The sequence below is a fragment of the Phyllosticta citribraziliensis genome (assembly GCF_038025025.1).
Source record: "Phyllosticta citribraziliensis strain CPC 17464 chromosome Unknown J3D65scaffold_6, whole genome shotgun sequence".
Taxonomy (NCBI): domain Eukaryota; kingdom Fungi; phylum Ascomycota; class Dothideomycetes; order Botryosphaeriales; family Phyllostictaceae; genus Phyllosticta; species Phyllosticta citribraziliensis.
In genome coordinates, this window is record NW_027117343.1 from 1,121,827 (window position 1) to 1,134,454 (window position 12,628).

Here is a 12,628-nt window from a genome sequence, read left to right on the forward strand (position 1 = left end):
GCCTCAATATCCATTGTCGGCTCAACACAACCTTTCTTTCTCCTGGTGAAGCTTGCTCGGCTCTCCTGTGCCGCTTCGCATCTCTTTCCCCCCTTTCACTCATGTCACCTCGTCTTCGTCCTCTTCCACGAATCAACCCTCACAACCTATCTTCTTCCTTTCCTATCCCCCATCACCCCACCACTTTTATCCCTCTCTGTACAATACCCAATCCAGAGCTGACACACGCGCGGCATGTATGTGTGTAAACCGAACCTCCTCATCATCCCCTCCTTCCCCTACTTGTATCCGACACGCACGTACCTTGGCTAGGTAGCTACATTACCTCCTGTAGTTGTATGAGAGGAAGAAGACGAGGCACAGAGATGCAGATGACATGCGGTAGATGCTGTGCGTGCTTTTGAGACATGTCTGAATTAAATACTCGAATTACACGGTCTGCGTTGTTTCCGTCTTGTTTTTTCGTTCTGGGTGTTTCGACGTGCTGGTGCTGAGGTTTGGTCTGACGTTGTGGATTCGACGATGCTTTCAGTGTGGTGTTGGCTGGTGCGGGCGAGGTGGCGCGGATCATGGACATGTAGTGAGGATATGGGAGGAGGAAGTGCAGAAGTGAGCTGGGGAGGGGTGACGGCTAGCTCATCTGCGCATGCTGATAGTTGGTGAAGCAGGGATAGAGCAGAGAGAAAGGCCAGTGGGGACGCGTTGGAATGGCGGGAAAGTCACAGTTGACAAATGTGATGGTGTGTCGCAGTCAAACGTCACCACAACAACGATAGGCACACCATGAGCTTTGTTCAAGCAAGTAGGCAGACGAGTGCGGTTGCCCCCTAGTCCTTCCATGAGCCACGAGAGGTTGGTGCATCAGTCGAGCAAGTGGGTCATCACATCGAAATGGAATCGGAGGTTGGTTGGGTTGGGGTTGATTTGGATTGGTTTGCTGGCCAGCCAGAAGGGCGGAAGTGTGAAGGTAGTGGTGGGGTGGTATCGTATGGCATTACATCCGTCTTTCTCTCTCTCTCTCTCTCTCTCCCCCTCTCTTTTTCTTTCTTTTCTTTCAATCATTCGTTCAATCCGTTCGAATCCAATCCAGTCCAATCCAAACCGTCTCGTCTTGGTTCTCTCTACCCGGCCCAGCACAGTAGCACGTCATTTCGTCTCTATCCATCAAACACACATGCCCCGTCCCATGCCATGTCGTCGTATGCCCTCTTCTAGTAGTAGTACATCCAGGCAGCGGCGGTCCGACCCGACCCGCCCGCTCGTCTCGAGTCGCGTCACACCTCATCTCCTCGACGGGTCGACGTAGTACTCGCGCTCGCGCTCGCGCTCCCGCTCCCGCTCCCAGTCTTCGCGCTCGCGCTCGCGCTGCGGCTCGATCATGCGCGCCGGCGCTCTCCTCTCCCTCCCCCTTTCCTTCTCCCGCTCCGACTCCTCCTCGTCGCTGTCGTAGTTCGAGTCGTCGTCGGGCTGCGCTGCCGACGATTGGTGGCGCCTGCTCTTGCGGCGGTGGTGGCGGTCGTTGTCGCGCGAGGGAGCCGCTGCTGGTGTTGCCGTGGGCTGCTGTTGGGCGCTCGCTGCCGAAGAGAAGTCGCTGCGGCTGTGCTGGTCGTCTTCTTTTGCATTGGCAGATTGCGTTAGCGCGTCTAAGACTGTGTTGAGGACAGGGGTGATGAAGGTGCTGAGAGATGATTTCTTGGAGTGCTTGTTGCTAGCGGTGCTGGGGTCGTCCTGCTCTTTCGCGGCAATCAATGCCGCTGCCATGTCTGGCGCCACAGTCTTGTCGCTATCACCGCTGCTCGACGCATGCTCACTGCTGTGCTTGCGACGGTGGTGGCGTTTGCCGTGGCGCTTACTGTGTTTGGTGTAGAAATCGAGGTCGCCGCTAGCCTCTGTCGCGACAGTCTCTTCTGATAAAGAGCGGGTAGACGACGCGATTCGATACGCGAGCTTGTCTGCCTTTGCCGCAGCGACCTCATGGGGCGAGGGGACTCTGGGTGCTGGGTGCTCTGAAGCATCTGATGGGTGTTTACCTCTGCCTTCACGAATCTCTCGCGTGCGATCGGCCAGGACTTGTATCTCATCTTTGGTGAGAACCCTGAGCACAATCACGCAATCCATCCTTTCCTCGAACCGTTCCTTGGCCTCCTCGAGCGCTTCGGGGTTGACGAGTCTGCGGTCAATCTTTGTCCAACGGGCGTCTGGCGGAATGTCCTTTCCTTTCTTTGCATCCTTCATCGGAGCAACCCCTTCGCGGATAGGGTTGGGGTCTTCGGGAAATTTCTCAGTCGGTTTGCGAAGGATTCCCTTGGGCTTTTCGGAAGTATCTTTGTCCAGCTTGGGTGGGGATACAATGCGGACGCGGGATGTGCCATCCTCATTGGCAGACATGTGGCCAGGCTCGTCAGTCATGGCCTGGCCAAAAACACTGCTGCTGCGCTCAGCAGGCACCTTTGGCTCTGACCGCTCTGAACGAGGCTCAGCGTCGCGGTCTCGACGACGGCGGCGCTCTCTGTCACTACCAGAGTTGCTTCCATCTCGTTCCATCTTTGCGCCGCTTGCACGCTCCAGTTCCTGCTGGACACGCCGCCGGTACTCCTCATCGGGATCAAGTGAGGATGGCACCTGTTCACGGGGCTCACGGCGCCGTTCTTCGCGATCTCGGGTACCTTCCTTGTCAACGTAGTGCCGCTCCCGTGGAACGTCGCTCTCGTCAGAAGAATGGTGTCGGCGGTAATTCTTTTCTTCATCGGAATCCGTACGCTTCTCTCGGTCTCGGGGCCGACGGTCTTCCCGTCGTTCTTCACGACGTTCCTCGCGGTCACGGTGCTCATCTCGGCGTTCGGTTTGACGACCTTGGTGTTCTGCTAGTTGGTGGGCACCATAGGCCGCACCCATAGCCACGGCTGCAGTAGGGAGAACGCTTGACTTGTGGTCCCGGTCACGTTCGCGGTCAGAACGGTCTGTGTCTCGGTCCCGATCGCGACCCCGTTCGCCGCGTTCCCGTTCGCGCTCACGCTCGCGGTCGCGGTCGTAGTCTTTTCGTCGCTCCCTGTCCAGGTCTCTGTCCCGCAGACGTTCTTGGTCGTAGTCTCGCTCCCGGTCATGCCTGGCGGGTTCCCTGTAATCATCGCGCTTGGGTTGAGGCACGTAGTCGTTGACATTGGGAAGGTGGACGGAGGGCTCGACTTGGTAAGTGGGAGCCGGAGGCACGGCGCGGCGTTCCAAGACTTTGTCGTGAGAGGCGTGGTAAGGATCAGTCCCTGGTCCAACACTGCTGGGTCTGATGCCGAATCCTCGTGATTCGACGTCAGGATCGTCGAGCCGTGGCGGATATGCGGTGCGGTCGTCATAGTCGGACCGGTAGTTGTAGCGGTCGTCTCGCACCTCAGCTTCAGGTCGGGTGGCAGATCGATGCACATAGTCTGAATCGCGATAGTACGAGTCTGCCGTAGTGGACCTGTCCTGTGCCCGCTCGCGAGAAGAATCCCGGCCACGCTCACGAAGGCTGCTCGTCCTACCCACGGCACCTACGGCGGCTCCCACGGTGGTGGCGGCAGCCAGGCCGTTGATCTTGTCAAAACCCCGCGTCGTGACTGGAGGGCCGCCAAGGTCCCGGGCCGACGTCCGAGGACCGTAGCTGTCCATCATGCTGGTCGGGCGGCGATTCCGCGAGTCGATGCTGTTGGAGCGACCCCGCCAGCTTGGCTCGGTGTCTCTGTACATGCCGGCGGGGTCAGTGTACGAGTACTCGCTGTCATTGACCTCTCTGACTGGATAACGTTGGGTGGTCGTGTGATAGGCCTTGGTTTGTGTGACGTAGTTGTCCTCTCGGCCGCTATCCCGCCCGCTATCTCGTCGTCTCGCTTCCACTTCTCGGGGATCGACTCGAACGGCTTCGCCATGATCGATGCTGTACACCTTTCGATGGCTGTGGCCGTGAGGATGGTGGCCTTGTCGAGACGATGGTCTTGCACTGGGAGTGGACGTGGTGACGTAGGTGCTCTTTGTGGTGTCGCCGAAAGTGTGGACGGATGAGGACGGGCTGGACGAGCGATCGTAGTGAGAAGTGCGCAATGGCACGTTCAAGGTGCTCGCTGGGCGGTCTCTAGTGTCGACGGTAGAGCGACGTGGTCTTCCAGAGTAGACGTCGTAGGAGCTGCGGGTTGCGGCGCTGGGGGCGGTCGAGTAGTTGACTCGGTCTCCGCTGGACCTGGGCGAGCGATAGGCCGAGTTGTAGTAGGCGGCGTCATAGGTACCAAAGGTGCCGGTCGAGGCGCGTGCCGGGTCAGCTATGCGCCTCCCGCCAGGAGAGGAGGGACGGTGGTAATGCCTCGAGTCCATGGGTCGCGGCGGGTGAGGGACAGAGTAGGCGTGGGTGGGGACGTGGGGAAGCGAGTTGCTCGAGGCGCGCGGGCGAGAGTAGGGGTAGTTGTGAGCGGCGGAATGGGTATAAGGCGTGGTGGAGAGACGCCTTTGGAAGTGGTGAGAAGGCTGGGTTTGGTGAGAGACGGGCGTAGGCCCGCGTGCAAGGACTCCTGTCATGGTGAGCAGAAGGGTCAGCGTCAGAGCCTCAGACTGGGGAATGGCGGCGGGCGACGGAGCTCACAGGTTTTATTCAGAACGCTAGTCGGTCAAAGGCGCTGAGCTGGCCGAAGCGTTGCACGGGTAGCGCTGAGGGGACGTGGTGAGTTTCAAGGACACCCTGGGATGGGTGCAGAGGCCAGAGGGTTGCAGGCGTGTTTGGAGACGGAGTGGGCTGAAGCTAGAGGGTGGCTCGAGGGTCTGAAGAGTGGGTTTGGTGCGGTCCGGGTGCGGGCTGGGAGATGCAGGACAGCCGAAGGCAGGACAACAGCTGGACAGGGTTGTGGTTGTGCGGCAGAGAGAGAGAGAGAGAGAGAGAGAGTCAGAGTGGGAGAGCGGTCGGTCGGGAGGAGGAGGCGATGGACGATGATGGGCGGTCAGAGTGAGTGAGTGGAGGGAGCAATCCTGCCTGACTGACGCCCATGACGCGCCACCCACATCACCCTCGACTTTTTTTTCTCTCTCTCTCTCTCTCTTTTTCTTTCGCTCCTCTTCCTCCTACGGTTCTCTACACTACACACGTATGTACATGGCTTCATGTCCTGTCCCTTTGACGAGGGCACGGCAGTGCGCTTCAAGTATCCCCCATGTCCTTGTCCTGGAGAAGGGTCCCGTCCCGGTCCCAGTCCCAGTCCCGGTCCCAGTCCCAGTCCCAGTCCCCGATCGCAGAACGACGCCCTCGGCCGTGGATCTCGAGGCTGATAATGTGCAGCTCTGTCGTCTTGTTGTCCTCTACCTTTTCTTTTTCTTTTGGTGAGAGATTGACGAATCCCCGCATCGTCCCACATTCTCTCCACGTGCCTTGACCGGCGATCATGACGCTCTGCAAGTCGGATCGCCCTGCGCCCACGGCAACACTGCACTGCACTGCACGACGACACGAGCAGCATTTTTTTCAAAGGTTGAGAATGAATGAATGGTGTATGCAGCGTCCAGTTGTCCCGCCAGCCAGGCCCGCCAGGTCTCCCTCGCCCGTCAGCCCTAGCCGCCCGCCGTCGTCGATGCCCCACCCCCTGAGTCCAAGAGAGCCCGACTGCTCGCTCATCTCTCGTCGGCCTTGAAGCCCGAGGACATGTTTGTGGACCACTGGTTTCACGGTGCTCTCCACTGATGCTGCCGCTGGGCGCTGACAAGTCCTCCCACGTGCCGGCACATGTAAGCTCTGGAGACGTGCGTCGTGCGTGTTGCCGCCTCGCCTGTAAGCAAATGCCACAGCAGCACCACGACAGCATGCTCGTATGCCATGCCGCCTGCCGCCTCTGCACAGCAACGAGGCTGCGCTTGTCCGACCGCTGCGGGCCGTCTTTGCATTTCGCAGTCAAAGCACTGTGGAGTCCGCTCTGTGTGCCTGTCGGGTTGGCCCGACCATCTGCTTCGCCAACGCGGCACCAATTTCCCACTGCTCTCCGACTCACTCCCAGACGCCTGTGCCCGACGTGAGCGTGGGTACCTTTGTCACACCGTCCGGTGTTTGGACGCGGAGCGGGCCTCGTCTCCGTGTCTTGCCTGCCCAGCCCAGCGACGAAACAACAACCTGAAGCCAGCTCGACCTCTTGCCTTGCCTGTGCTCATTTCCCACGGAGCTTGACGGAACAATTCATTCCATTTGACGTCAAGCCCCCGTCTCCAGAGCAAGAGAGACGTTGTTGTTGGTGTTTAGACTCGCCAAAAGCAACCACGCCATGGCACTCGACAAGCCATGCCACGCCACGCCGCCGCTGCCTCATTTCGCGTGCCATCGCAGCGGATCCCTGCCACCCGCTTCGACTCGCTGACTGCCAAAATAGCTACCACCATGCAAGCCCCCATCGCGAACCAGCAGGGTTTGCGGGTTCCTATCGGCGTCTGAGAACAGGACCTACCACTCTCTTCGCATCTTCCATTGCTATCCAAAGCGCCAGTGGCGACCCGAGCCGGCCGCAGCAGTACCTGGGGATCCGTTCCAATTCTGGCAGAGCAAACGATGCGAAGCACCGGTGCGCCCAAACAGGCAAGGGGCAGCACATGTCCTTTTTTTCCCCTCCTCTCTGCTCTACATTCCTCGGAGCGTCATCATCATCGGCGGGCGCGGCGCCGCCAGACACGCCATCCGTCATCGCTGCCATCATACGGCGTCATAGGTCGTCTGCAACGCCCGTCCGTGCGCCGTCCCTGGCCCGAACCGACGCTGAGAATCCCAGAGAGGGGAGAGAGGCATGCGACAACAGCACCAAGAGACGACCGCCGTCAGCGCCGTTAGGCGCGCTATCACTTTTTGCTGCTGCTTCTGTTACGCTTGCTTCGGTTCGACGCACCAACAGGCGAACCGGCCAAGCCTCCCTTCAACATCATCGCCGAGACGAATGAGGGAGGGAAAAAAAAACCTATCCATGCTTGCCGCTTTGCCACCGGCGCTACCGCCTGCTAGCTGCGAACGCACACGAGCAGCTGGCATACGAGCAAGTGCACATTCGGACAGATGGATGTACGCACTCTGTGAAGCTGGTGTGCCACTGCGGCCGCCACCGCTGACTTGCTCCTCATACCATTTCGCCAGCTGGCTCGCAGGCAGAAGAAATGATTGTAATTCTTCTGCCCGGGAGAGGACGTGTGCGCCAGGTGCTGCGGCGGCGGCGCGAGATCGGCCGAAGCGCGGAGAAGACTTTGAAGTGACTTGGATCAAGTCCAGCATTCGAGTGGCGGATCCTGTGCTCGACTATTCAGAGTTCGAGGCGGAGCAAAAGTCACATCAACCCATCATGCGGCTTCATGAAGCCGGTAGGTAAATGACCAAGTAGCACTTACCGGGAGAAAATAGCATACCAGATCCGTCATCCCATCTGCTTCTCCATGTACGGTATCTCAAAAGTACAACATGTACCTACATGTACCTACCAACACAGCCGCTTACATCCCATCCCCATCCCATCCCGTCCCCCTCTCCCCTCCTCACCACACGCCACTCATCATCTCCTCTCCTCCACCCAACCCAACACCACATGCACAATGACGACGCCGGCTCGCCGTTTCCCCTCCCCAGCCCTTCAGCTCTGACCCACCCCCTCAACAAGACCCTGCTGGGGAGGCACGCACGGCAGCTATTTGTTTGCCTTGTTCATCATCATGTCAGCCCCCATCTCATCACGCCTCAATGGTCCAACACAGACGATTTCAGGAGCACAATCGCAGCCGCACGTCACGCTGAGCTGGGCCAGACGATGCAGTGCCGGATGCAGGGCAGAAACGGCATTATTTCTCGAGTCTGGTGTACTTGTTTGCCTGTGTCCTTACCTACCTGATTTGGCGGTGTACTACGGCCATGCATGCTCGCATGCTGACATATCCGTCTGCATCCCTGCGCTGCGGCCAGGATCGTACATGTTGGATATGCGGGCCCGTCCGTCTACCACCTTATCTATCCATCTGCTTCCTGGGTTTGCTTTTGTCAGTGTTGAGGGAGGTTGTTTGGTTTGTACGAAGCCTCTGCATGGACTGAGAGAAGGAAATTGAGATGAGAGAAGAGATGGACGATTTCGGATCTCGACACTCATGTTGCGCATCACGCCCGAATAATTCCTAGCCACGACATCAATCTTCCATGGACGTTGAAGTATCTCCCGCGCCCAAGCCTTCGCTGCCTAACATCAGCACAGCCTTGCCTCACTATCCTCTCCCTCTCTCTCCGTACCAACCAGCCAATTCTGTTATCTGAGACCCTACCTATCCGATCTCTTTTCGTCTCTCTTTTTCCTTTTGCCGCCGTGCAGCGCGCCATGTGCGCGTCGGCGGGTGCGAGTCATGCCGCATACACGCACGCCTCAGATTCGCAGCGCTGCCGACGAGGGGTCTGCGGATCTGCGCCAATCACCCGCCCGCCTTGTCGTCCGGCACTGCTGATGTGGCGTTGCGGGAATGGCGCTGCGCTGCGAGCGCTGCCGTCGCGGGTGTCGTTTGTTTTGCTGCGCCGGCGCTGGCGCTGGCGAGAGAGTTCGGCGGGGCTGTGAAGGGAGCGTTCGTGGGGGGTGACGCTGGTTCGATTCGAACGTTGGGTTTGCCGATTGGCGGTCGATGAGGTTTGGGGGAGGGCGTGGGGAGTTTGTGGTTTTCTTGACCCTTGGGGGAGCAGGGGGCGTTTGCCTCTGAGGTAGGTTATTGTCCTTGTTGTTTCAATCTCCGTACCTTGATGTCCGAGCTATCAAACTTTCCTTGTCCGCCTGGCCATTGTTGTCTCGCCTTGTCGCGGGCGTTCTTCAGGGGTGCGGTGAAGTCGTAGGTGCCGCCGATGGTCATCCTCACGCGGTCTTGCGCTCGACTTTTCTCGAGACGCGTATCACGTCCGGGTAGAAAGAGCTAGGAGTTTTCGGATGCGATGCGAGCAGTGGTGTTCAGGTGTCGTCCTTCGCTGTGCTCTCGTACTGTAGGTAGCCGCAGGATGCAATGGAATTGGCAGCCGGGCCATGTGAGGCAAGTGCGCTCCATACCTATCCACCTACTCAGAAAACCCTCCCCCTCATCACAACCAATCAACCTCAAAGACAACAGAACCGAACGCAGTCCGCATCTTTCAGCGCGCAACATTTTCATCATCTCACCTCATGCTGCCTGGTCCTTCCTCCGAGGGGCCATTGGTCGCCGCAAAGGACGCAGGCCCGCCGGCTACGTCTCACACACCTCAAGATCCGGATCTTAATCATCAGGATGAGCAGCGTCGAAGGTAAGCGCCTACAGCTTATGAGAGTCATGGCTAAAGCCAGTCCTAGCTTGGTCGCATCGGGGGAGAAGGCCAACCTCATATTCAAACTCCACGATGGCCAGACTGTGAAGGCACACAAGTCAATTGTCTACAAAAATTGCCCCTTCTTCGCACTACTCAAGGATGAGCCGCAGGTAGGTGATTCCGCTGTCTCGGAAATTTCCAAAGGCTTGTCAGGATCTAACAGACAGTCAGGAAAACATCACAACCGTCAAGATGTCCGTCGGCTCTGCTACGACCCTGAAAGCCCTGCTGGGTTTTATCTACTTCGACAACTTTGACCTCGAGAGCTTGAGCCCTGCCCAGCTAGTTCTGGACCACCTTGACGTTTGGATCATGGGTTACACTTGCGGGCTACCAGTTTTGCAGTCTATCGCCGAGACACGTTTCGAGGCCGCCTTGAAGCAGAAATCCCTCGACCTGTGGCTCGTCATGCCGAGACTTGTTCGAGAAGTTTACCGACGAACGTGGAGCGTTCATACGCGGGTCCGCCAGCTCGTGGTAGAAATAGCAACAAACAATCTTCGAGAACTTTCACAGAACAAGGATTTCAAAGAAGCTCTGGAACACTCTAGCGCATTTGCCTTCGACATCGCCCATACTACTGCACAGAAGCTCAGCACAGCCCCTTCGAGTGCTCTCCAGAAATCTGGCAAGGAGCTGGACGAGACAAAAGCGGCGCTTCAGAAGACCCACAAGTTGCTTCGAGATTGCGGGCAGGCTCTTTATGTCTCCGAACAGAGCAAGTACTGGACCGATCAAAAGCTTCAGCAGGTTTTGCTGTCACTGAATCTGGCGAATCAGAACTGGTACGCCGCCTTCGTCGCGTGGAAGACCTGCGAGAAGCAACTGGAGAAGGCCCAAGAGGAGCTGCGGGGGCTGAGGAAAAAGTCCTAGCAAGTGCAAGTGGAAGTCAAAAGCTTGGAACATACAAGTGTCCGAAAATTGAATACGGAGGGACAGTGCGAATGCCGGATTCTTAGCCAAGCAGTCGCTTGTCCAGGATGTCACGGAAAGAGTCAATGGTGGCAATGGTCGCAGATTGCCTAGTCTGTTGCTTCTCGTTCGCACAAAATCGAGAGGAAGTCGGAGGTAGGAATGTCTTGAGGGTCTTCAAAAGCTTTGTCGAGGGAATGTGGGTCGTGGAGCAACGCAGGCGGACACCGGGGATGCGGTCAAGATACATGTATCTTCGAATTATATCGATAGCAGCGTTTACTGCAAGTATTCCGTCCAGCTCTGATGATTCCATATTTATCAGTCCCGGGCCAAACTTGCGATTCGGCCATGCCATCTCGCAATCTTTCATTCCCAATGCATTGAAGAGGATTAGGCCTTCAGATCTGCCCTTGAAATTTCTTGAGTCTCTTTAAATTCCTGTCAGACAAGCTGAGAAGTAGCGAAGGTACCAGAGGCAGCATCGCTCTGGCGGTAGTCGCGCCTGCCTCCCCGCCTCAACTCCATGTCTCACTCTACGCGCGCGCGCGAGTTCCAACTTCCAACATCCAACTTCGAGCAACCCAACTCTTCCAAGGTTTCTGACCTTTCCCAGAATCGCTCAACTGGATTTGTACACTTCGCATCCCCACCGCCCTCGATCAGAATCAGCCAACCATTCGGATCAGAAATGTCAACAGTTCCCTCGCTGCGGCAGCAGCTCGCTCTCATCTTGCCCTCGGGAGCCGCTACTGCCTCTCGCAACCGTCAAGAGCCTCAAGTGCGCCCAATTGTCCCCAAAAGAGCCGCGTCACCAAGCACTTCCGAGGCCACGACCTCCATCAAGAGAGCAAGGGTGGACGACTCGTACGACGCGAGCATTCAGGACAGTATCCTCTCGTGTGTGACGCCTGAGTGGAGCTCACTTGCAGTCTGCTGATCCTATTGAGATTGTTTCATTCGCAAGCATACTCCGACCTCACGATTCGGGACAGGCACGGCCAGGAGTGGCGGGTGCATAAGAACATTGTGTGCACCCGCTGCAGATTCTTTGCTAAGGCAGTCGATGGTGGCTTCAAGGTATGCTGAAGGCTCTCTGCTTGAAGATTTCTCGCACGACCTCTTTCTTGATCGCAAGAACGCATCAACTAATTGGCAACAGGAGGGCAAGACAGGACTCATAGAGATGCCCAACGACGACCCTGATGCCCTGAAAGCACTGCTTGAATGGTGCTACTCGAATACGTTCACGATTCCGAAGGTTGAAGTCGTACGGGACCACGTTCTGTTTCACCTTGAGGTTTACATCATCGCCGAAACGTACGGTGTTGCTGCTCTGGCGACCAAAGCTATGGAGGAATTCACGAAGGTTGTCGGACTCCAGAAGTGGTACTGTCCAAGAAAAATCATACCCGCTGCGGCCGAGAGAGTCTACGAATCCATACCCGAGAAGCAGGGGGAGGCTATCAAACGTGCTCTAGCTTCAGCTTCAGCCGTGCACTTGTCTGGCTTGCTCCAGAATAGCGAGTTCACAGATCAGATGGCCGACAATCCTCTTTATTCCAGAGCGATCGGAAAGGCCCTCAGGGACCTGCCCAAGGTCTACAAGACTTTCGAATGTAAGATTCGGCCGCGCTCTTTCTTCGGACACTTGGGACTATGGCTGACTACAGTACAAGGCGATGGCTGCACCACCTCGGCCCAAGCATCAACACCTCAAGCGTAGTCACTGGGAGCTTGACAAGCCGTGGCTGTGAATTCGAAGGTGGGGAATATGACTTGAAGAGCATCAACCAAGGGGCATTGCTGCGGTCAGAAAACAGGGAGGATAACTGCTCGGACTGGAATTGACGGGGTACCTTTTGGCGACTGAGAGCGAGCGGATAGTGGTGTTGGACCATGTCTTTTCTGGGAGGCTCGAGAATCTTCTGGGCTGGAGGAGCTTGAAATCGATGTCTCCATCGAAGTTTGCTGGCACACTTTCCATGCAGCTGGCATACCACTTTGCAAAAGGCTTGCTGGGCTCCACTCCATTTGGTTTTGCGCGCGAAGCATGCATGCTCTACTTTTTCTCCCTCTGAAATGCAACTTGAATGAATTTCTCAAGCCATGTCGCTTTGGCCCCCCAAATGGGAGCTGTGGAGGGGAGCGCTCCCTTCGTGACTTGTTCCAGGCACAGGCAGTGGACCGCCTCAACCTCCCCGGCCACGGCAGCTGCCACCGCTCTTTCCCAACTGCAACGCCGGCGACTGCAGTCACGCTTCGAGCGCGCCCGGTACTTTTGGACCCGCTGCCCTCGACGAAACATCTACATCTGCGTGGACCAACTCTTCACCTCAACCTCGCAACGAACCAATATCGCCGACAGTCCACGGACCT

General features: G+C 57.2%; 4 protein-coding genes across 4 annotated transcripts; 2 read left to right on the forward strand and 2 right to left on the reverse strand.

Moving 5' to 3' along the window:
* Positions 1-1,281: 1,281 nt before the first annotated feature.
* Positions 1,282-4,341, reverse strand: J3D65DRAFT_552963 (uncharacterized protein; the record flags this gene model as incomplete). Its single annotated transcript, XM_066797103.1, has 3 exons — positions 1,282-1,538; positions 2,031-2,798; positions 2,850-4,341. The coding sequence occupies 3 exons, from the start codon at positions 4,339-4,341 to the stop codon at positions 1,282-1,284; spliced, it is 2,517 nt and encodes an 838-aa protein (XP_066655306.1).
* Positions 4,342-4,685: 344 nt separating this feature from the next.
* On the reverse strand, positions 4,686-5,918 carry J3D65DRAFT_368826 (uncharacterized protein). The gene has a single exon (XM_066795693.1). The coding sequence runs from the start codon at positions 5,811-5,813 to the stop codon at positions 4,959-4,961; it is 855 nt and encodes a 284-aa protein (XP_066655307.1). The 5' UTR covers positions 5,814-5,918; the 3' UTR covers positions 4,686-4,958.
* A 2,827-nt stretch (positions 5,919-8,745) lies between these two features.
* J3D65DRAFT_368699 (uncharacterized protein) lies at positions 8,746-10,349 on the forward strand. The gene is made up of 3 exons (XM_066795692.1): positions 8,746-9,274; positions 9,321-9,447; positions 9,509-10,349. The coding sequence occupies exons 1-3, from the start codon at positions 9,156-9,158 to the stop codon at positions 10,208-10,210; spliced, it is 948 nt and encodes a 315-aa protein (XP_066655308.1). The 5' UTR covers positions 8,746-9,155; the 3' UTR covers positions 10,211-10,349.
* Positions 10,350-10,775: 426 nt separating this feature from the next.
* J3D65DRAFT_696361 (uncharacterized protein) lies at positions 10,776-11,975 on the forward strand (the record flags this gene model as incomplete). The annotated part of the gene is made up of 3 exons (XM_066804026.1): positions 10,776-11,149; positions 11,182-11,329; positions 11,412-11,975. The coding sequence occupies 3 exons, from the start codon at positions 10,776-10,778 to the stop codon at positions 11,973-11,975; spliced, it is 1,086 nt and encodes a 361-aa protein (XP_066655309.1).
* Positions 11,976-12,628: the final 653 nt, after the last annotated feature.

Coding starts and splice junctions, on each gene's coding strand:
- J3D65DRAFT_368826 (XM_066795693.1), bottom strand. CDS start 5,813: ATGCTGTCGTGGTGCTGCTGTGGCATTTGCTTACAGGCGAGGCGGCAA.
- J3D65DRAFT_368699 (XM_066795692.1), top strand. CDS start 9,156: ATGCTGCCTGGTCCTTCCTCCGAGGGGCCATTGGTCGCCGCAAAGGAC. Junction 9,275..9,320: donor CAGGATGAGCAGCGTCGAAG/GTAAGCGCCTAC, acceptor AGCCAGTCCTAG/CTTGGTCGCATCGGGGGAGA. Junction 9,448..9,508: donor TACTCAAGGATGAGCCGCAG/GTAGGTGATTCC, acceptor ACAGACAGTCAG/GAAAACATCACAACCGTCAA.